The sequence below is a fragment of the Hibiscus syriacus genome, unplaced genomic scaffold (assembly GCF_006381635.1).
Source record: "Hibiscus syriacus cultivar Baekdansim isolate YM2019G1 unplaced genomic scaffold, ASM638163v2 tig00111445_pilon, whole genome shotgun sequence".
In the NCBI taxonomy this organism is placed as follows: Eukaryota; Viridiplantae; Streptophyta; class Magnoliopsida; order Malvales; family Malvaceae; genus Hibiscus; species Hibiscus syriacus.
The window spans coordinates 1-23430 of record NW_024063096.1 but is presented as its reverse complement, the minus strand read 5'-3'; the positions used below and the strand labels follow the sequence as shown (position 1 = coordinate 23430).

Here is a 23430-nt window from a genome sequence, read left to right as displayed (position 1 = left end):
AAAGAGAAAGCATCAAACCTCAAGTTCGATAAAATTCAAATACTTAATTGAAATACTTAATTAACTCAACATAATTGAAATACTTAAATACTTTCAAGTTTGATAAATTCAAATACTTAAAAACTTCCAAGTTTGATAAATTTAAATACTTAAAAACTTCAAGTTCGATAATTGAAACAAAGTTTACGATAATTGAAATAAAGTTATAAAATAAACTACATTGCCATCTCTCTTCATCATCTTCGCCTTCTTCGTTTGGAGGGGATATTCCAAGTTCGACTTCTTCAATGTGTAAGTTTGCTTCCAAATCGGCATCAATTGCATCTTCTAGGGTGGTGATATGTTGCTTACGAGCCGCTCCATCCAAATAATCCTTTAAACAAATGCATACTTCCACCGACTCGGGACTTAGTCTTGATCTCCGTTGCGATATAACCCTGCCACTAACAGAAAAAGCGGATTCCGAAGCTACCGTAGAAGCTTGGACGGTTAGTAAATCACGGGCCATGGCGGCTAGAATCGGAAATTGTGCTTCATTTTCTTTCCACCAAGCCAAAATATCCAAACTTTCAAACTCTTCAAATGTCATTTTTGATAGAAAATCGCATGACATGTAATTTCCCAACTCGCTACTTGGGGATGTAGTACGTGATCGTTTGGATTGGGAATTTACAAGAGTGTTAAAAAGATTCAAATTTATGTTACTTGGACGTCTACTAGATGATTCCGCATTCATTCTCATTTGATCGTGTATTACACTACTTGATCTGTATTTAGTTAAATAAATTGCAAACATGTCTCGAAAACATTTGTTAAAATAATTTATTTGGTTTTGGACAAAGTTGGGTTCATCATCGATTAGATTAAAAGCAAACGCAATTTGTTCAATTAGTGTTTCAACCCCACCAACATTTAACGTTGGGTTTAAAGCGGCGGCATAAGTAAAAATGGGGGAAATCTCCTTAAAATATTTTAAAAGTTTTTCCTTCATTGCAAAGCCAATTTCTTGAAAAACTTCGTTTCAAATTCAAAGTCATTTAGTCGGGTAGCCAACAAAAATATTTGATTAAGAACCAACGGGCTAGTAGGGTAATAAACACCGGATAAAAAAGTTGTTGCATTTTTAAAAACCTCAAGCAAATCGGTTATTTTGGCTATAGTTTCCCAACTCGAATCCGGATAAATGTTTGGGACATGACCCCTCTCGAAAAGCCGATCGTGAAATGTTTGCAATGTTTCCCTTTGCCTTAAGGCAGTATGCATCATCATCCAAGTTGAGTTCCAATGAGTTGGACAATCCAAATTAGGACCCAAAGCTTTTTTATTAACGGGCTTACAAAATCGTTTATAATCATTTAGTCTTTTGTTGTTGTTACAAAGAACCGATTTTATCATTGTTTTAAATTCTAATCTAATCGGCTCAATAACCTCCAAACCGGCTTGCACGGATAAATTAATTATGTGTGCAACGCAACGGGTATGAAAAAACGCACCGTCTAAAATCGGTGAAAGTAATATTTTCAATCTTGGAACCGCGTTTGTATTATTCGATGCATTATCAAAGGATATAAATGGCTGTCCCTTTTTTCCCATATGTATGGGGTAAGGGGGAGGTAAGATAGTAGGCTGCCCCCAACACCAGGTTGAGAGAAGCTTCCGTAGGAGACCTCCAAATTATGAAATGCCCTCCGTGGGACTTGATCCCACGACCTCAAGGTTTAGAACCTTGTGCTCTACCAACTGAGCTGGATGGTCATTTCTATCAAAGGATATAGAAAAACTTTATTTTCTAATTTATAAAGACAAATTACCCTTTTTAAAAGTGTAAATAAATTAGCACCGGTATGCGACTCACCGAATAATTCAAACGCGATTGTTCTTTTCATCATTTGCCAATTATCTTGATCTAACCAATGTGACGTAACGGCTAAAAAAGAATTTCCGGTATTATGAGGGGAACTCCAAACGTCACATGTAAGCGACACACCATAACGGTGTTCTTGGAATCCTAAAATCATTTTTTCCCTCGCCGTACGCCACATTTTTATAGCATCTCTTCTAAGGGTAGTACGACTTACTTGAGTATAACGTGGTTGTATTAGTTGTTGAATTGTTGTCGTGAAATCTTCATCATCAAAGTGGTCGAACGGCAATGCTTTTGTAATCACGAACTTTGTAAACGCTTCTCGTAATTTTTCGTTGTCGTAAACAAAAACACCACCTTGCGGTGTAAGATTCGATTAACTAGGATCCGATCTTGAGCGAAGTGCCTTGCATGATTTTGTCAAATGGTTCTTCAACGTTGTGTTTCCTTCCGATGCAAGAAACTTTAGACAAAGTTTACAACGCGCCCTCCTCGAGCCATTTGACATCTCACATAAATCGTAGTGATCCCAAATGTCTTTGTTTCGAGTGTGTTCGATCACTCTCACGACTTCAAGGTTTCCCCCGACGGAAGATTCAGCCGTGTTACTCATGATGAACAAAAAATTACAAAAATAAGATTTGAGAGATGTTTAAGTGTTGTGTAATAAGATTTGAGAAATTTGTAATCAACCAAATACATCCCCAACCTATTTATACATGTTTAGGGTGGTAAAATGGTAATTTTTTAAAGAAAAAAACGGTCAAAAAAGGTCACAAAATCCCCCCAACGGCTATATTAACGGCTAGTTTTTTAAACCCATACCGGTTTTTTTCCCGGATAAAACCGGTTTTTTAACCGGTTTTTTTCAAACCGGTTTTTTATCCGGTAAAAAAACCGGTCGAGGTTTTTTTCTCCAAACCAGTTAAAATAACCGGTTTAAAAAAATCCGATCCGGTTAAAAAAAAACCGGTTTTTCCCAAATCCGGTTTCGGATATTTTTTTCGCAAAATCGGATATTCGGATTTTTTGTGCACCCCTAATTGGTGCTATTGCATGTGCATGGCTACAATTCCACATTCCAGATTGATTAAAGAACAGTGAATGTTGCTTATATGACCATTAGATTGAAACATTCTTCTTAATCATTATATATGCTGACTCGACTCGAAGCGACGAAAAATTTAAAATGTGATGACGAGACGAATTGCCTACGACTGGAGAGCAAAACTTTTGTTCAGAATCATGTCATCAGTTGAAAAATCGGCCTCCTTCCTGAATGTTCCCCTTCCGAAATCGAGGTTATAAGAGTCTGTGAGTCCTTCCACCAGGTCGAATTCCGGTTTCAGTCCCAGCACATGCTTTGCTTTCTCAACTGATGCAAAGAAATGCTGCAATATATGGCAAATATGAACATTTCTCCATGCAATCATTTTATCTGAATGTGAAATGAAATTTGTGTGGAGAGTTACCTGATCTCTGAATGGGAATGCCTTCTTTTTACCGAAGTCGAACTCCTTCGGGTTGTAGTGAACGATCTCGGGTTCTGGAAATCCACCAGCCTGGATGAACAACAACAACTACTTCAGTAATGAATTCGGTATTCATATGACTTCAATCTCTTATCTTCTCAATGGAAGAATGTTCGAATTACCTTGGCACAAGCTTTCGCTAATCCGTCGAAAGTCACGTATTTCTCTCCTGAAATATTGAACACTTGCTTGCTGGCTTTTTCATTACCGAGAACCCGGACGAAAGCCGTTGCCAAGTCCTGGAGTTTCACCAATATTGCAAGGGATAAATATCATACAAATTTCTGTTTGTAGCCAAAATAACAGATACAGAGTGGCCAGCATATGTAGCAGCAGTGTTGCAGTCCCACTAACCTTTACATGACCGAGTTGGGTTGTTTGCACTCCGGAGTTTGGAATCGGAATAGGGCGGCCGGCTTTCAAACGGTGGAAGAACCATTCTTCAACCGGATTATAATTCAAAGGTCCGTAAATGTAGACTGGCCTCAAAGATGTCCAGTTGACACCCCTCTTCTCGAGTAAGCTCTCGGTATTAAGCTTTCCCTTGTGCCTACTCTTTGGATCGACTGCATCAACCTATCGGCGAGCCACCAACGAGTTAGAAGAGATTAACAAAAGCCAATGGAACATGAGTGAAAACTGGCAATGCCTACCTCACAATGTGGTAAAATATCAGATTTGAGGTAAACACCAGCTGAGGAGCAGTATATGAACCTGGGAATTAGCAAAGCATTAGAATATGGCATCGACACCGTTTTGACACCGGTTTAAGACATATAAACCAATACAACTATCGATTCAACTTACTGTTGCAGATTTGGGAGTGCATCCATATCGGTTCGACTTCAACCGCCTCTCGTCCTGAAAATCGTATCAAAAGGATTCTCTACTTGAAACACAGATCTATCCTAGTGGAAAAGCAAAACACAGAACGAGCACGAGACGAGTACCATTATGTCGTACACCACATCAAAGCCTTCGGCAGAAAGACTCGATTTCACGAACTCGAAGTCCTGTCTATCTCCTTTCAGATGCAAGATCTACCAAATCAAAACCAGTCATACAAAACCACTCATGTTGTCAACCGAAAAGCAAGATTATTAAACCTTTTCAAGGCATCATACCTTGGATTTAAAATCAGAGTAGTCGCTGTCTGATTCACCAGGCAATTGTTGTGTGACCGGTGCTTTACCTCTAGTGAACAAAGTGACCTGCCAAAGGATCATGAGCCATAATCAGCTTCCAATGCAGTGGCGGATCTAGAAATATTTGAATTTCAATGCTCACCCTCAATAAGGTGTGGATCTGTCACTGTTCCAACTTCCAATGCATAAATTTTACATTAGTTTAGATTCAAATGTGTACCTGATGACCCTCTTTCACTAGGAGTCTAGACAAAAAAAACACCGATGAAGCGAGTGCCCCCCATTATAAGGATCTTCTTGGTGCTGGATGCTGCAACATGCAATGCACCCTTTGGCTGATACACCTTTCTTTTGTACTGCAACAAGGTGAAGTGCTTTAAGTTTAGGGGCCTAAATGAACATAACGTTCGTATAACGTTTATTTATTAAGTTAAATAAATTAGTATGAACTATGAACAAAATTTATATATATATTTAATAAGCAAATGAATATGAATAAAGGTGCCTTCGGTTTATTTATGGTCATAAACAAACTCGTTTAAAAGTTTGTATATAAGCTCGTTAATCGACTCGTTTACGAGCTACTTTACTTGGTTCTCCTTGAACAGGAACATATATAAAAATAAGCAAACAAACACGAAAATAATATTAAAAATTAAAATGAGTCAAAACCGAATATGAATGTTCAAAAATAAACAAACGAATACCAATACAATATTATTCATTCAAATCCGGTTCATTTACATTCCTAGTCAAGTTTAAGCCGCCCAGGGAAGCATTTTTCAGTAGAGAAATGTGATGAGAGAGAGAGAGGGAGAGACCTGGATTTGGCAGAGTTTGGTGCCATTGAAGTGGGAGAGGGAGGAAGAGAGGAGGGAGATGGGAGGCTGCCTCGTTACCTGCTGCAACACCACCACCTTTGCCATGCCTCTTTGCCTTTGCTTGAGGTTGTGAATTAGTGACTGAAACTTGAACAAGTATGAGCGTCATGTTTTATCTCTTTCAACGCACGATCAGGATAAGACCTTTGCTTATATCCACAGCCTCTCCTTCTGTTGGACTCTATCTATCATATCCAGCGTTGGAAACAAAAATTTATTAAGGTGGAGTTAAAATATTTTTTATTTATTTTTTTAAATATATATATTAATATTAATTAATATTTAAAAAAAAAAATTAGCGGGACCAAGCTCCTCTTAACCCCGTGAAATTCCGCCTACGAACATATCGAAAATTTTGAATTTTCTTTTAATTTATGTTTAATTTTATCGTTAATTATTTATCTATTAACTAAATTCTTTAAGTTTATCAAAGTGATAAAACTGTAAATATAAGTAGAGATGATTATGGATTATGTTGAGTTTTTGATTTATTCAAATTTGATCTAAATATAATATTCATCCACCCTTTCATTCTATTTGGTTTAGGTTTGAAATTCTTTTACTCAGTTTTCAAGGTAAAATTTTATTGTTGATCGGACCTGACACATATATAATCCTCACTTTTATTAGTTGAAATATAATTTTTTAATAATTTAGGTAATTATAAGATAACATATAATTAATTTTTTTAATTAATTGACAACACACTATACAAACACAACTACTCAAACTCAAGACTTATTATCTATTACTAGTAAGTCCATTTGATTAGTTCAAATAAACAAGAGTTCTAATTAAAAAAATTATAGAAAAAAGAGTTTTATAACAATCATCTTTAAATATATAAATGTAAATTATACTATTATTCTCGAATTAAATATTTTTCACGTTAAATCTACCCAATTTTATCTTTCAAAAATTTCAACTCAAATCTAAAATTTTAAAAATAAAAATATGACTCTATAAAATCAGGTGGGCTTAAATCGAGACCCCGTGTGCATGTAAAATTGTACCGATTTGTATGATAAGCCCCCCATGAGTTTAGATTCTTAACGGTCTGCCGCAGTAACATTTGGTGGTAAATAAAAGAACCAAATATTGAGAAGGGTAAATCCGAGTAATTCCTTGAAAATTAGGGACCTTCTCACGTGAATATCCCTCATTTCACCTGGATCTATAAACAAAGGAAAACCAAAACAGTTTCGATAAAAGTATGCGAAAAACCCTGAAAATTTTCCAAAAGATTCATAACCCCATCAAATTCTAGCTTATCCCTATAATGGACTTCGCTCAGGTGAGTTGGATCTATCTCTCTTTTAATCCCTCCATTTTTCTTTTTGCTAGTTTATCTAATTTCCTTGATTTTGTACCTACTTGTTCTATGCATGATGCTGTGCTCGGATTGGTTAACTGGTAGTTCTGAGTTTTTTCCTTAGAAATTTCGACTTTGAAGCGTGCCCTTTTGTTTGTTTGATGATAAAACGGATGAAATCTGACAATTTGTAAGCAAAGGTTGGTAAGAACACTAGGTTGTTATAAAGTAGATCCTAAGATCCAACTTTGGACTGAAAAATGTTCATCTTTTATGTTGCCTCAATGATTTGGTTGAAGAAAGACGGTGAATTGAACAACCCCATTGCTTATTGGAACATGAAAACTAGATAGACATTTTACAAATTTGAGATCCAGATTTTTATTTGGTGCTTAAGAGTACTGGTTTGATGCTTTAAAATGATTTTACTTCTCTTTTTGTGCAGCCTGCAGTTGAAAATTATGCCAACCCCAGGACGTGTTTCTTTCATGTTCTCTTCAAGGTCAATTGTTTTCTGCATCTAATTATCTTGATCTTGTGAATCCGATTTGTATGCCTTTTTTCCGGTGTTGATGCTTAGTTCTTTTTTCCTGCAGGCTGCGGCATTGGCCTTTTACATCCTTTCTGCTCTCTTTCTCAACAGCTTTGTGATCATTTTTGTGGTGACTGTTCTTCTTTCTGCTCTTGACTTTTGGGTGGTTAAGAATGTTAGTGGACGTATATTGGTCGGTTTGAGGTGGTGGAATGAAATTAATGATCTCGGGGAGAGTGTATGGAGATTTGAATGTCTTGACCAAGAGGTGAGTGTTTCGCTTAATTGAACCATACATACTTTTTAGATTTAACATTATCAAGTCTCTCAATTGTTCACTGTTGCTGTCTATTTTAGTCATTGGCCCGGATGAACAAGAAAGATTCATGGCTATTTTGGTGGACCCTTTACCTTTCGGTAAGTTATCCCATGGCATACTATGTAGAGATAGGTAAAGATGTGTGTCCCAAATGTTCAGATTCATTAATTCATTCTTTAATTTTTCAGGCTGTTGCCTGGATTGTGCTTGGAATATTCTCCCTCATAAGGTTTCAAGCTGATTATCTCCTCGTTGTTGGAGTTTGTTTGACTCTCAACATTGCCAATATCGTGGGCTTCACCAAATGCCGCAAAGGTTGGTTTGTTTACTATAATTACAATGCTCGGTTGAGTACGACATCATATTGCTACAAGGAAATGACATGTGATTATTAAATTAATTATGACTTGGTCTTGAATAATTCATGATAGGTGCAAAATAGGTTTTCCTAGATGTTTATGACTCAGCCTGAATATCTCTGGGATTTTTAGATTAGCGCATATTGCCATGACTCATGTACTTTAGATATTGTGATGACTTTTCCCCTGGATACCATATACTGCATTTTATCGATCATTTGACTACATGATTGGTGTTATTGGTTTGCATAAGGAGACCAACCATCTGGGTAGTGATTCCTCTCGGTGTAAATCGGGCAATAGCCATTCTTGCATTTGCTTTTGTTTCTGCATGTATTCTCTGGTTTTTGCAGGTTGTAGTTTTGAATTGTTTTTGCCCTATGTATTTAGTTTGAGATGATAAGTGATGACGCTTTGTTAATACGTTATTGGTGCTAAGATTTGAGAGTGCATGTACTCATTGTTGGAAAAATGTTGACCATAAATTATGTTTTTGGTCCTTTCAGATGCCAAGAAGCAGATTCAACAGTTCGCCACCCAGACCATTGCTTCGAGATTTTCTTCCACCATACAATCGGCATTTAGTGTTGTCTGAAACAGTCGATAGTAATATACGAGAACGAAATGGAAGAAAATGTAGTGAAGTTAACAAGTGTGGCATGTAGAAAACTGAGTATTGAATTTGCCATTTTTGATTGGTTTCATTTTTCAAATGGTACATCTAATGCTTTGTATAATGAATCACATTGAAAGTTTGTAATGACAATGTTCCTTCACTTGCAAGATACCATGACCTACGATGGTTATTTCAAGACAATTTCTATTTTTTTGTTCGGTAAAAATTAACAATGAGTAAAGGCCATCAATTTCATGCTTTACACTTCTCCATTTCCATATATTTCTAGCTTCCATTGTTGGCTATGTACGCCATCAATTTCCTCCGCAATTCCACCATGAAGCTTCCTTCAAGGGTCCTAAGCCTTAGAAATGCATCGTGTTCGGGGTTCAAACATTCGTTTAATCCCCCTTGTTGTGATCAAAAGATTTCTTGCAAAGCGAAAGATTTTCCCTTGAATTTCAATCAAAACTCTCAATTCTGTGCCTTCCCTTTTCGATTCTTAGGCTCACAACACATTATCAACAATACCCAGAATTTGAATTGCTTACCAAGATCGGGTTTTGCTTCTTCTAGGCCATATGGTGTCTCTATTCAAGCCAGGGTAGCTTTGAGGGTTCGTTGTTTCTCAACATTGTTTGAAACCAGTGTAAAAGATAAGAGTTTCGAGAGACTCCGTGTTCAAAACGAGAATAACGTTAAGCCACGCATTGTTGAAAGAGTTGGCAAGGATGAAAACACCGTAAGAGGAAATTTTCCTCTAGTTGAAGGTGAAAACAATGTGAAGAATGTTGGGGAGGGTTTACAGGAGAAGAAGGGTGGGATTTTAGCAGAGAGCGACATCGAAAAGGAGGCATGGAGTCTGCTGAGAGATGCAGTTGTGACGTATTGTGGGTCTCCTGTTGGTACGGTGGCAGCAAATGATCCTGGTGATAAGCAGCCTTTGAATTATGACCAGGTTTTCATTCGTGATTTCGTGCCTTCGGCTTTGGCTTTCTTGCTTCGAGGTGAAGGAGAGATTGTCAAGAACTTTCTCCTGCATACCTTGCAGTTGCAGGTATACATACATACATTCATATATATAACACTATATATTATACATGTTCACTTGTTTTTAATCTAGAGTAGGGAGAAAACTGTGGATTGCTATAGTCCAGGACAGGGTTTGATGCCGGCAAGCTTTAAGGTTACAACTGTACCTCTTGATGACAATAAGTTCGAGGAAGTACTAGATCCAGATTTCGGTGAATCCGCTATTGGTCGTGTTGCACCGGTCGACTCTGATTGGTATATTGCGGTACTTCGTAGACCTATTACTAATGCGAATTAAGTTTACTGAAATCGCTTTGTTGATAGGATTGCGGTGGATCATATTGTTGAGGGCATACGGGAAGATCACAGGTGACTATGCATTGCAGGAGAGAGTGGACGTTCAAACAGTAATAAAACTGATCCTTAACTTGTGTTTAGCCGATGGATTCGATATGTTTCCGTCTCTGTTAGTCACCGACGGATCAAGCATGATAGACCGAAGGATGGGTATTCACGGTCATCCTCTCGAGATTCAAGTGAGTTCATTTGTTGAGTCGGTCTATGTTACCTGGTCTCAATGAGCCAGGTTGCTGTTTTATCTGTCATCTAAAATGTTTGATCTGCAGGCTTTGTTTTACTCCGCCCTACGTTGCGCTCGTGAGATTCTTAACGATAAATGCTCCAAGAATTTGGTGAGTGCCATCAACAATAGACTGAGTGCACTATCATTCCACATCAAAGAATACTTGTAACCCCCATACCCGGTCTGTAAGATAGACCCAAACCTAAGCGGGTCACATATCCCATTCAGAAGTTTTTTTTATATATAACTTATAGAACGTTAAATATAATATAGAACATAATATTAATAATACAGATATGTCCAAAACGATAATAAAATACATGTCACCAAACATAACCGAAAAACATATAGAAATAAATGTTCGTACAAAATAAAGTAGTTGATTTCTCCTGATGCCAAATCTGCTAGCTTACGGTCTGCTGTTATCTGAAAAAGGTTAAAATTTACATAATGAGCTAAAAAGCCCAGTGCGCTCCAAACAGTGTATAAAAACATACTAACGAAATATTTCAATAAAATTTGTTTATGCACATGTTTTGAAAACATGAACACTACCCCCATCCTTTCACAATCTGTTTGTGTAGGTTCCCCAGAACCATACACCCCGCACAACCAGTAACAGTAAGGCCCTGAGCACACAGCCGAGGAGCCTGCAGTAATCTTCCTCCAACAAATATTCCCCCCAATGATAGAAATGAACATGAATATATTCGTATAAAACAATGAATAATTCTTTAAAAACATAAGAATATTTCAAGCTTGAAAACCATAAACAGAAATACATAAATCAAAAATCAAATCAGTAATGTATGGTAATTCAGATGTTGGGTAATCAGTATTCAGAAAACGGAATAAATACCGTAACCAGAAATCATATAAGAAATATACAGTAAATCAGAAATCAGATACACAATATTCAAATATTTATATACTTTAAAACAATAATATAACACTATCAGGAAACACACCTGTAACAGTCTGGGAAATCAGATAGGGAAGCCTATTACTGGGTCTGTCGATCACGTTCTGCTGCAGCGCTAGATCCTACGAATTGGAAAAATCCATATTGGAATCCTAATATAAATAATCTAAATATTATTTAAATAATATACGGAAACCTACGGGTAATTCTCGTAGTACGTGATTCAGGATGATCTAACGAACGGATAACACCGTACCTAATTGATCCTTGCTCAGGTGAAACACGAGGACCTTCATAAAATATTTTTATTGAATAAATCCTTGACCAAATCTCATTTAAATAATCAAAATATTAAAATATTAAGCCTTTTGGGTTTACAAGCTCGATTCGGGAATTTCGGGTCAGAATTTGGCAAAACGGACTTCGGAATTATATTCAGGACGTCGAAAAACATAAAGTATGACCTTCCGAAATTTCGAATTCTCGGTCAAAATTAAAGTCAACGGGTTTGACTGATGATTTGGAGACTTTCGGGTTTGAATTTAGCAAAACGGACCTCAAAAACGGATTCGGGACGTCGAAAACTGTCAGGATAGGTATTTTCGGAAAAGATTAACGGTCGTTTAATAGCCGGTCAAAGCCGGTCAAAGTTCTTGTCAACGGAGGTAAACAAATTGAACATTTTACACAAATAGCACCTTTTTAAAATAATTAACAAAATAGCACCCTTTTCGAATTAATTATAAAAAAGCACCAATTTCGAATTAATTCCCAGAATATCACTTTTTTTAAAAAATACCAAAATAACACCTATTTCAAATTAATTCCCAGAATAGCACCAAAACTGAATTAATTCCCAAAATAGCACCGGTCAACGGTCAACGGTCGGGTCGGGTCAACGGGTAGGATCGGGTCGACGGGTCGGGTCATGACCGATCAAACCGGTTTCCAGATTTCACTCGCCCTACGGCGGCGCGTGTGGCGTGTGCGACGTCTTCCGGGGCTCTAAAAATCACGGAAAAATTTCTAAAAATTATTTTGAGCGATTTCGAGATACTTACAAAGATCGGTTCAAATTTTTAAACAGCGGAGAGCTCGATTTCGACTCAGGCGAATCTTTGGCTGATCCACATCCCCACGCGCCGCCGTCGACGGAGACTGAGGATGACACCGGCGGACTCGAAACGGCACAAGAAACACGATGGTGCGGGAGGTGTCGTAAACGGAGCAACGATCGGCGATGAATTTAGGATTTTCTAGGTGATTGAGCTAAAAAAAACGTCGATACTTTGACTTGAAATTCACGACATTTGGCAGCGTTTTGCTTCAATTAAATTGAGGAGATTGTTCCTGACTCGATAACGAACACGATGGTGCTTTCAAAATGGCGATCAGAATTCGGACGGCGTCGGGATCGTCGTCGTAAGTTGAGGTTGGGAAACAAGCTACAAGTTTAAAGAACTTCCAATTTAGTCCCCAAATTTCACCAATTTTCATAATTAACCTCAAATTTCAATTAAACATTATTTTATAATTTTTGGGTGGTTACAATTTTCCCCTCTACAAGAAATTTCGTCCTCGAAATTTACCTTATGAAAATAGATGAGGAAATTGAACCTCCATTGACTCCAATGTCTCCCAAGTAACTTCTGAGGGGCTACGATTACTCCACTGAACTTTGACCATTGGAATACGCTTATTCTGAAGAATTCACTCATCTTTCTCTAAAACCTGAACAGGCTCCTCCTCATATGACAAATCAGGTCTCAGCTCTACCTCATCAACCTGAATGATGTGATTTGGATCTGGACGGTATCGCCTCAATATAGATACATGAAAAACATCATGAATACGTCTGAGCTGGGAAGGCAACTCAAGCTGATAAGCAACATGTCCAACTTTCTTCAGAATACGATAAGGCCCAATAAATCGCGGACTCAGTTTACCCTTACGTCCAAATCTCAATACTTTCTTCCATGGAGATACCTTAAGGAAAACCTGATCTCCAACCTCAAACTCAATATCCTTACGTCGCTTATCTGCGTATGATTTCTGCCTATCAAATGCCTCTCTTAAGCGATCACGGATCAATCTGACAGTATCTTCAGTCTCTCGTACCAAGTCTGGACCCAAAGTTTTTCTATCATGTAACTCTGTCCAACATATAGGAGTACGGTATCTACGTCCATACAGAGCCTCATACGGTGCCATGCGAATACTCGCCTGATAACTATTATACCACGAAAATCAATCACACAACCTCTTAACATATCCTCCAACACCTGAATCACTCGCTCAGACTGTCCATCAGTTTGAGGATGAAAAGCTGTACTGAAATTCAAACGAGTACCCAGAGCCTCGTGCAAAGCTTTCCAGAACCTGGAAGTGAATCTCGGATCTCGATCAGATATGATAGACAACGGAATACCATGAAGTCTAACGATCTCAGAAATGTACAACTTAGCCAGTTTATCCAGAGAATAATTAACCCGAATAGGGATAAAGTGCGCTGACTTGGTGAGTCGATCAATAATCACCCATATAGAATCCTTTTTGGAAGGAGTTAGAGTAAGACCAGTAACGAAGTCCATCGTGATGCGCTCCCATTTCCACTCAGGAATCTTAATTGATTGTAACAATCCAGATGGATGTTTGTGCTCTGCCTTAACCTGCTGACAAGTCAAACACCTCGCCACAAAATCTGAAATATTCTTTTTCATACCAGTCCAAAAGTAGCGCTCTTTGAGATTTTTGTACATTTTGTCCCCACCAGGATACATAGCATAAGGACTACTATGAGCCTCCTGAAGAATAACCCGTCTCAACTCATCATCTTTAGGGACGCAGTAACGACCGTGAAAACACAAAATACCATCATGATCCACCATATACTCCGAACTCAATCCTTGCTTAACTTGTTCAATAATGAGAAGCAACGAGCTATCAAGGAGTTGTTTGGCCTTAATCTCCTCGGCCAAAGTAGGTTTAACCTGTAACTCTGCTAACAAACTATTATCATCAAATAAGCTCAAGTTGGCAAATAAGGCTCTGAGATATGATATCGTCTTACGGCTCAAGGCGTCTGCCACTACATTAGCCTTCCCTGGATGATATTCTATCTCAAAATCATAGTCCTTTAAAAGCTCCAACCAGCGACGCTGTCTCAAATTAAATTTTTTCTGAGTAAGCAGATACTTCAGACTCTTATGATCAGTATAGATATAACACTTTTCTCAGTAGAGGTAGTGTCTCCAGATATTTAAAGCAAAAACCACAGCAGCTAATTCCATATCGTGAGTAGGATAGTTACGCTCATGCGGCCTTAACTGACGTGACGCATAAGCAACAACTTTCCTATCTTGCATCAAAACACATCCTAATCCAGAATAAGAAGCATCACTGTAGACAGAAAAATCCTTCCCAGATTCAGGCTGAATCAACACTGGGTCTTGAGTTAGAACAGTCTTCAATTTCTCAAAGCTAGCTTGTTGGTCCTCAGACCAGACAAATGGAACATATTTCCTCAATAGTTTCGTCAGATGAACTGCAATAAGGGAGAACCTCTCAACGAAACGACGGTAGTAACCCGCTAAGCCCAAGAAACTACGGATCTCAGAGACGTTTCTGGGTTGCTTCCAGTTCAGAATAGCCTCCACTTTGCTCGGATCCACCTGAATGCCATCATCAGAGACGATATGTCCAAGAAAAGTCACTTCGCTGAGCCAGAACTCACACTTGCTCAACTTAGCGTATAGCTTATTCTCCCTTAGAGTCTGAAGAACAATCCTTAAATGCTTCTCATGTTCTGCTTCACTTCTAGAATACACCAGTATGTCATCAATGAATACAACTACAAAACTGGTCCAAATAAGGTCGAAACACCCTATGCATCAGATCCATAAAAGCAGCAGGGGCATTAGTTAACCCGAATGACATCACTAAAAACTCATAGTGCCCATATCGAGTACGGAAAGCAGTCTTCGGAATATCCGAATCTTTCACTTTGAGTTGATAATAACCAGATCTCAAGTCTATCTTTGAAAAGATAGAAGCCCCTCCAAATTGGTCAAATAGATCATCGATCCTGGGCAGAGGATATTTATTTTTAACAGTGAGCTTGTTCAGTTTTCTATAATCAATACAGTCTCAATGTCCCATCTTTCTTCTTGACAAAAGAGAACTGGAGCTCCCCACGGTGATACACTAGGTCGAATAAATCCCCTGTCCAACAACTCCTGAAGTTGAACTTTTAGTTCCTTAAGCTCCTTTGGGGCCATACGATAAGGAGCCATTGAAACCGGGGTGGAACTAGAATAGATTTCAATCACAAACTCGACTTCTCTATCTGGAGGTAATTCAAGCAACTCCTCGGGAAAAACATCGGGAAATTCCTTGACAATTTGGATGCCTTCAATATCGGATTGCGATCTCCTAGTGTCCAAAATATAAGCAAGAAATGCCTCAGAACCCTTCCTGATCATCTTCTCTGCTACCAAGGCAGACAAAACATTCGTCAGAAATCCACATCGTTCCCCGATCATTACAATCTTTCGATTATCTGGGGTCTTCAGAACATCTCTCTTAGTCTCAAAATTAATATTTACTCGATGTTTGTCCAACCAATCTACGCCGAGAATCAAATCGAACTCTTCAAAGGGTAACTCCATCAGGTCAGCCAGAAAAATCTCCCCATTGATCTCTATAGGGCACTCTCTAAAAATACGATCCAACACGATGGATTTGCCTAAGGGACTTTGAACTATCACTGAACTCTCAATATTCTCAACAGGAATATTTAGACCCTTAGAAACGGAATGTGATACATAGGAATTTGTAGAGCCACTATCAAACAATGTAAAGTATGGAACTGAAAAAATAGTAACAGTACCTGAAGTCACATTAGGTCCATCACGATCTTGTCGAAGTCTAGCAGTGTAAACCAATGCAGGTTGTCTGGCCTCAGATTTGACTGGACCCCTACTCTGAGATGCTCGGCCTCTACTAGCTAATCCAGGTGCTCTCTCCTAAGTACGACCACCCGCAGGAGTTTGAACAGTACTCTGAGTACGAGCGGGAGTACGAGCTGGTGTCTGAACTGAATGAGTTATCTCCGGACAATCCTTTACAATATGGTCACTTGAACCACATCTGAAACATATACCCAATTTCTTCCTGCATTCCCCATAATGAGGTTTCCCACAATAATTACATGACTGCAAAGATTGCAACCCAGAAGATCCACCATGTCTAGAAGATTGAACAGTTGAAGAACCAGATGCAACAGGTCTGACACTCTTACCACCTCTCTGAAAGGACTCACCCTGCCTCTCTTTCTAGGGTGTGCTGAAGAATCAACAGAACCAGAAGGCCTCCTGAATCGGGTTTGAGTTCGATCACTATCTCTCATGTGCTCCATACCCAGTCGCTCTATTTCCTCAGCAGTCTTGGCTATCTCAACCAAAGCATCAAAATTCCTCTCTCGATAGGTAGCGACTCGACTCCTGATCTCATACCTGAGTCCATTCTCGAACCTCAAGCATCGATCTGTCTCAGTGTCCACAAGTCCAGGAGCATATCGGCTCAATTGGATGAACTCAACCTCGTAATCCATAACAGACATATTACCCTGCTCCAGATTCTGAAACTCCTGGCGTCGCTCCTGCAGATATCTTTCTCCGATGTAGCGACTCCGGAAGCGCGTCTTGAAAAGATCCCATGTTAATTGGTTCCTCGGAATACTACCAGAAATGGATTGCCACCATCTGAAGCTTTCTTTCTTCAACATAATTAGGGCCCCCTTCAACTTCTGCTCAGGTCTGAGGTCCATTTCATCCATAATCCTCTTTGTGTCCTCCAGCCAATACTCAGTGTCTGTCGGAGGTCCACCAGTAATATCCTCGAATGGAATTACACCAGCAGCGACCAAAGAATTTGAAATCTCCACTGCAGTTATGTTACTAAGGGCTCTAGCAGCTCTCTGAAACATGCATAAGATAGCTCTATTAATGGCGTCTTCATTCATCTCAGTATCATCATCCTCAGTGACGGGAGGGTCTCTCACGGGAGTAAATTGATCATCATGAGAAAGAGTCGGATCTACTTGCGGAACAGGAGGATCACGTGGTGACATCGGATCGTCTATCGTAACAGAAGGTCGAGTGACTCTCCCTCTACCACGTCCACGTCCTGTCCTACGACCTCTAACAACATTCATCGTTGGATCTATAAGGCTCTACATAAAGAATTTGAAACATATGTCAGATTAGCATCAGGGACCTCGAGAAAACTTTAAATCATAACATAAGGTGACATTTTTTTTATTTCTTAAAAATTCAAAGTTTAGGACCCATATACAGTCCGAGTGTTTAAAACCGAAAGCTCTGATACCACCAAATGTAACCCCCCAGACCCGGTCTGTAAGATAGACCCAAACCTAAGCGGGTCACATATCTCATTCAGAGGTTTTTTTTTATATATAACTATAGAACGTTAAATATAATATAGAACATAATATTAATAATACAGATATGTCCAAAACGATAATAAAATACATGTCACCAAACATAACCGAAAAACATATAGAAATATATGTTCGTACAAAATAAAATAGTCGATTTCTCCTGATGTCAAATCTGCTAGCTTACGGTCTGCTGTTATCTGAAAAAGGTTAAAATTTACAGAATGAGTTAAAAAGCCCAGTGTGCTCCAAACAGTGTATAAAAACATACTAACGAAATATTTCAATAAAATTTGTTTATGCACATGTTTTGAAAACATGAACACTACCCCCATCCTTTCACAATCTGTTTGTATAGGTTCCCCATAACCATACACCCCGCACAACCAGTAACAGTAAGGCCCTGAGCACACAGCCGAGGAGCCTGCAGTAATCTTCCTCCAACAATATTCCCCCCCAAATATAGAAATGAACATGAATGTATTCGTATAAAACAATGAATAATTCTTTAAAAACATAAGAATATTTCAAGCTTGAAAACCATAAGCAGGAATACAGAAATCAAAAATCAAATCAGTAATGTATGGTAATTCAGATGTTGGGTAATCAGTATTCAGAAAACGGAATAAATACCGTAACCAGAAATCATATAAGAATATACAGTAAATCAGAAATCAGATACACAGTATTCAGATATTTATACTTTAAAACAATAATATAACACTATCAGGAAACACACCTGTAACAGTCTGGGAAATCAGATAGGGAAGCCTATTACTGGGTCTGTCGATCACGTTCTGCTGCAGCGCTAGATCCTACGAATTGGAAAAATCCATATTGGAATCCTAATATAAATAATATAAATATTATTTAAATAATATACGAAAACCTACGGGTATTTCTCGTAGTACGCGGTTCAGGCTGATCTAACGAACGGATAACACCGTACCTAATTGATTCTTGCTCAGGTGAAACACGAGTACCTTCATAAAATATTTTTATTGAATAAATCCTTGACCAAATCTCATTTAAATAATCAAAATATTAAAATATTAAGCCTTTTGGGTTTACAAGCTCGATTCTGGAATTTCGGGTCAGAATTTGGCAAAACGGACTTCAGAATTATATTCAGAACGTCGAAAAACATAAAGTATGACCTTCCAAAATTTCGAATTCTAGGTTAAAATTAAAGTCAACGGGTTTGACTTACGATTTGGAGACTTTTGGGTTTGAATTTAATGAAACGGACCTTAAAAACGAATTTGGGACGTCGAAAACTATTAGGATAGGTATTTTCAGAAAAGATTAACGGTAGTTTAATAGCCGGTCAAAGTTCTGGTCAAAGATGTCAACAAACTGTCAAACATTTTACACAAATAGCACCCTTTTTAAATAATTACCAAAATAGCACCCTTTTCGAATTAATTCCCAAAGTAGCACCACTTTCAAATTAATCCCCAGAATATCATTTTTCGAAATAATTACCAAAATAGCATTCATTTGGAATTAATTCTTAGAATAACACCAAAACTAAATTAATTCACAGAATAGCACCGGCCAACGGTCAACATTCGGGTCGGGTCAACGGGTCGGATCAGGTCAACGGGTCGGGTCATGACCGGTTAAACCGGTTTCTAGATTTCACTCGCCCTGCGGCGGCGCGTGCGACGTCATCCGGGGCTCTAAAAATCACGGAAAATTTTCTAAAAATTATTTTGAGCGATTTCGAGATACTTACAAAGACCGGTTCAAATTTTTGAACGACGGAGAGCTCGATTTCGACTCGGTCGAATCTTTGACTGATCCACCTCCCCATGCGCCGCCGTCGACGGAGACCGAGGATGACACCGGCGGACTCGGAACGGCACAAGGAACACGATGGTGCGGGAGGTGTCGTAAACAGAGCAACGATCGGCGATGAATTTAGGATTTTCTAGGCGATTGAGCTAAAAAAAGGTCGATACTTTGACTTGAAATTCACGACGTTTGGCAGCGTTTTGCTTCAATTAAATTGAGGGGATTGTTCCTGACTCGATAACGAACACGATGGTGCTTTCAAAACAGCAATCGGAATTCGGACGGCGTCGGGATCGTCGTCGGAAGTTGAAGTTGGGAGAGGGAAATTTGGGAGGAATTGGTTTCTGATTTTCAGAAACCAATTCACGTATATAACAACCAATACCTAATATTTTAGGGTAAATTCAGGGTTTGGTCCTTGAATTTTCTTTAACTCTAAAACAAGCTACAAATTTAAAGAATTTCCAATTTAGTCCCCAAATTTCACCAAATTTCATAATTAACCTCAAATTTCAATTAAACATTATTTTGTAATTTTTGGGTGGTTACAATACTATTGGGTTGACATGAAAAAGCTCAACGAGATTTATCGGTATAAAACGGAAGAGTACTCCATGGATGCTACCAACAAGTTCAATATTTATCCAGAGCAAATCCCTTCATGGCTTATGGACTGGATACCAGAAGGCGGCGGTTATCTAATCGGAAATCTACAGCCAGCTCACATGGATTTTAGGTTCTTCACACTCGGGAATCTCTGGTCGATTGTTTCATCACTGGGCACTCCGAAACAGAACAAAGCTATACTCTACTTAATCGAAGCCAAATGGGATGATATTGTGGGACATATGCCTTGCAAGATAAGTTATCCCGCCGTGGAGAACGAGGAGTGGCGCATAATTACTGGCAGTGACCCAAAGAATACGTGAGTCTCTTGCCCTTTATGTATTATCTACGTGTATATTTCCTCTTATGTATTATCTACCGACACCGGTGTATTTAACGAAATGTGCAGTCCGTGGTCGTATCATAATGGCGGATCTTGGCCAACGCTTCTTTGGCAGGTAAACATGAATTTTCTTTTATGTCGAAGAACCCCTTGTCTAGAATGCCCTTTTATACAAACAACATTGTCCCGTGATGCTTTCATGGAGTTAAACTCACAATCTTGTATTACCCTTAGTTTACATTGGCATGCATCAAGATGGACAGATTACAATTAGCCCAGAAGGTAGTTTCTTTGGCCGAGAAGAGGCTCTCGATTGACCGATGGCCTGATTACTACGACACCTGTAGCGGGAAGTTCATCGGAAAACAATCTAGCCTTTACCAAACATGGACTATCGCCGGTTTCCTAACCTCTAGAATTATGGTGGAGAATCCACAGTTGGCTTCCATGTTATTCTGGGAGGAGGACTACGAGCTTCTCGAGATCTGCGGTTGTGCACCTAACAAAAGTGGCCGGAAGAAATGTTCACGCGGCGCTGCTAAATCTCAGATACTCGTCTAATTCGAACTCCGTTTCTTCAAGAAAAAAACATTGATCCTCTCGACTGTACAGCCACAATGTTTAGGGTAGCGACTATGAACATGCTAAATCAAGAATGACTAAAAATATGTATTCGGTCTCGTAAACTAGTGGAACTTATTAGATATAGTTGACATGACATAAAGTCTCGTGCATCATACGATCAACCTTATGTCTCGGACACCATATTGTTCTCGTGCTTCTTCACCGTATCGCTCTTGCTCTTTGAGTGTCGTACTATTTGTGTACCTAACTTAGCATCCACTTTGTTTATGGAGGTTTATGGTTAATATCTAAGGATATGTATATGACATGATCAGGAAGGAAGAAGGTGCTTTTGCTTGGTTAACTGGATTTTCATGTAAATATGCCATCCATCAATTTATCAATTCAAACTTTTGTCTTATTTAGAAATAAACAAAATTTGATGCGGTCAAATTCTGTCATAAGTCCCTATATCAAGCCTAAGTTGTAAATGTAATCCTTGTACTCTAATTCGCTCAATTTAAATATACTTTTCGAATTTTAAAATTTCAACATCATCCAAACCATCCATAATAATGACTAAATTATATAAACTAAATGATCAAATTAGAAAATAAAATAATATACGACTCATGTATAATACAAGATTAATAGTAGAATTTGACTTAACATATTTAACAAATAGTGTTTAGGTAGGACCAAAATTTCAAAAAATGTAATGTACAATGATTGAAAATGACCAAATTAGACTATAGGAACTAAAGTTCATGACTTGGTATAACATGGATGATAAAAGAATTTAACTATTTTATAGTACTTCTACTCAAAAAAGGTAAAATAGACAAATTATCACTAAGCTGTGCTTAAATGATCTTTTTGATCACTGAATTTTCGGTAGTTACAAAATAATCATTAAATTATCAAACTATTATAAATGATCATTACATATTATAAAATAGTAATAATATGATAAGTTTAAAGACCATTTTGTAATAGCTTTTATAAAATGTAATGATTGTTATAATTGCTTAAGAAATTTAATGATCATTTTATAAAATTTTGAAACTCTAATGACCAAAAGGACCATTCCAACATAATTTAGCAACTATTTCTATACTTCACCCTAAAAATATATACATCCGGTCACCATAACAAAATGGGAAAAAATAAAATAAATAAATAAAAGGCAATAATGGCTCTACAACATGACAAATAATCAATGAAATGAATTTGGTGGGAGCTCAAAAGAATTTTCCCCCAAATCAAACCAGATAATTAATTTGAATTTCTTTACTAATATAAATCTTCTTTAAACCCTTAAATTGAAAATAATACACATTTAAGTCCGTTCAAATTTATATTTTTAAAATAAATAATAATAATAACTAAATAAATAATTATTTAAATGTACAAATTATATTTATTACTATAGTTTCAAAAATTTAAAATTATTAACAAAATTAATAAGAAAATATTTCGTATTTTTTATTAGTATGAGATGAATACAAATAATATATATAAAAATTCTTATCATTTAACAATAAAAACTTATAAATCATGCGTACATGATAGAACCGAATCTAAAAGGATAACAATAATTACTTAATTATTGAGGTTGAAATGTAAATTACTTTTTAAAATTAGGCCCACTTGGACAAATCAAGCACCATGTGTACCCTAATTTCCCTCTCAAATCTAACATCAAACCTTCAAAATTCATTACAACCAACTACTGCTATCATTTCATTACAACCAAGTACTGCTATCATTATAAAACATCTCTTACGAGTCCAGACTCATCTTTTCTTCTTACAACCTGCTGGTGTACCAATGGCGGGGAGATGGGCCACGTCAGCGTTCCGGTGGGTGGCTTCGGACCTCCTACCATTCAGCTCCTCCGTCCAGCGGTGGAGTTTCATGGGGTGGCCGCAAATCGGCTTTTCCTTCGTCGACGAATTCGTTGGAGTGTCATAACGGCGTTCGAGTCTGTCGCCTTGGTTTCCATGCTCTGCTTCTTTTTTCTCTTTGCGGCTGCACGTTCTGACACTACGACGGTTAATCGATTGCCGAGATGGATGGAATGGCGTCGGGATTTGACGTCAGCTGCTGAAGTTTTTCTGTCGGATTCCACGGCGGCGAGTTGGCAAAGGTCTCGAGGCTGTTCGTTAGTAGACGATGAACACGTGACCTTTTCAGTCTGTCCCATGTGGAATTTGTTACAATTTTTTTTATGTTTAAATTTGTAATTTACAGTATTTTGAAAAAAAAAAGGGGGGAATATCTTGTAGTTTGATAATATTTTATCAATTTTGATTTTGGACCTTTTATTACGCTCAAATTGATTTAGTTTATGTATCTTAATTTCGTATACTTTGATCTTTTATTTTAAGCATAGTTATTTAATTAAAATATGGCGTAGATTTCTTAAAAACATTTTTCTAACTTCTTGTGTTAATATAATTTTAGGTAAACTACACTCATGATTACTTAATTATGGTAAGATTTTAATTTGACAATCGATCTTTTAATTTTTTTCGATCAAACCATTTAATCATTTCAATAACAT

General features: G+C 37.8%; 3 protein-coding genes and 1 pseudogene across 3 annotated transcripts; 3 read left to right on the top strand and 1 right to left on the bottom strand.

Moving 5' to 3' along the window:
• Positions 1-2925: 2925 nt before the first annotated feature.
• On the bottom strand, positions 2926-5482 carry LOC120163465 (annotated as a pseudogene).
• A 1168-nt stretch (positions 5483-6650) lies between these two features.
• On the top strand, positions 6651-8729 carry LOC120163467 (Golgi apparatus membrane protein-like protein ECHIDNA). The gene is made up of 6 exons (XM_039173401.1): positions 6651-6716; positions 7180-7236; positions 7331-7534; positions 7624-7683; positions 7774-7900; positions 8451-8729. The coding sequence occupies exons 1-6, from the start codon at positions 6702-6704 to the stop codon at positions 8537-8539; spliced, it is 552 nt and encodes a 183-aa protein (XP_039029332.1). The 5' UTR covers positions 6651-6701; the 3' UTR covers positions 8540-8729.
• An 86-nt stretch (positions 8730-8815) lies between these two features.
• On the top strand, positions 8816-9965 carry LOC120163386 (alkaline/neutral invertase A, mitochondrial-like). Its single transcript, XM_039173336.1, has 3 exons — positions 8816-9617; positions 9684-9847; positions 9917-9965. The coding sequence occupies exons 1-3, from the start codon at positions 8865-8867 to the stop codon at positions 9963-9965; spliced, it is 966 nt and encodes a 321-aa protein (XP_039029267.1). The 5' UTR covers positions 8816-8864.
• Positions 9951-20887, top strand: LOC120163466 (alkaline/neutral invertase A, mitochondrial-like). The gene is made up of 5 exons (XM_039173400.1): positions 9951-10128; positions 10219-10338; positions 19906-20276; positions 20367-20415; positions 20535-20887. Exons 1-5 carry the CDS (start codon positions 10045-10047, stop codon positions 20859-20861), a joined length of 951 nt encoding a protein of 316 aa, XP_039029331.1. The 5' UTR covers positions 9951-10044; the 3' UTR covers positions 20862-20887.
• The last annotated feature ends 2543 nt before the right edge of the window (positions 20888-23430 follow it).

What these genes read in the sequence shown, in the direction of transcription:
- LOC120163467 (XM_039173401.1), top strand. An exon ending in TCTTTCATGTTCTCTTCAAG is followed by an intron (nt 7,237 to 7,330) that starts GTCAATTGTTTT and finishes TTTTTCCTGCAG; the next exon opens with GCTGCGGCATTGGCCTTTTA. An exon ending in TTGAATGTCTTGACCAAGAG is followed by an intron (nt 7,535 to 7,623) that starts GTGAGTGTTTCG and finishes TGTCTATTTTAG; the next exon opens with TCATTGGCCCGGATGAACAA.
- LOC120163386 (XM_039173336.1), top strand. Translation starts at nt 8,865, where the DNA reads ATGTACGCCATCAATTTCCTCCGCAATTCCACCATGAAGCTTCCTTCA. An exon ending in TGCATACCTTGCAGTTGCAG is followed by an intron (nt 9,618 to 9,683) that starts GTATACATACAT and finishes TTTTTAATCTAG; the next exon opens with AGTAGGGAGAAAACTGTGGA. An exon ending in GCACCGGTCGACTCTGATTG is followed by an intron (nt 9,848 to 9,916) that starts GTATATTGCGGT and finishes CTTTGTTGATAG; the next exon opens with GATTGCGGTGGATCATATTG.
- LOC120163466 (XM_039173400.1), top strand. Translation starts at nt 10,045, where the DNA reads ATGTTTCCGTCTCTGTTAGTCACCGACGGATCAAGCATGATAGACCGA. An exon ending in GTCATCCTCTCGAGATTCAA is followed by an intron (nt 10,129 to 10,218) that starts GTGAGTTCATTT and finishes TTTGATCTGCAG; the next exon opens with GCTTTGTTTTACTCCGCCCT. An exon ending in CATTCCACATCAAAGAATAC is followed by an intron (nt 10,339 to 19,905) that starts TTGTAACCCCCA and finishes TGGTTACAATAC; the next exon opens with TATTGGGTTGACATGAAAAA.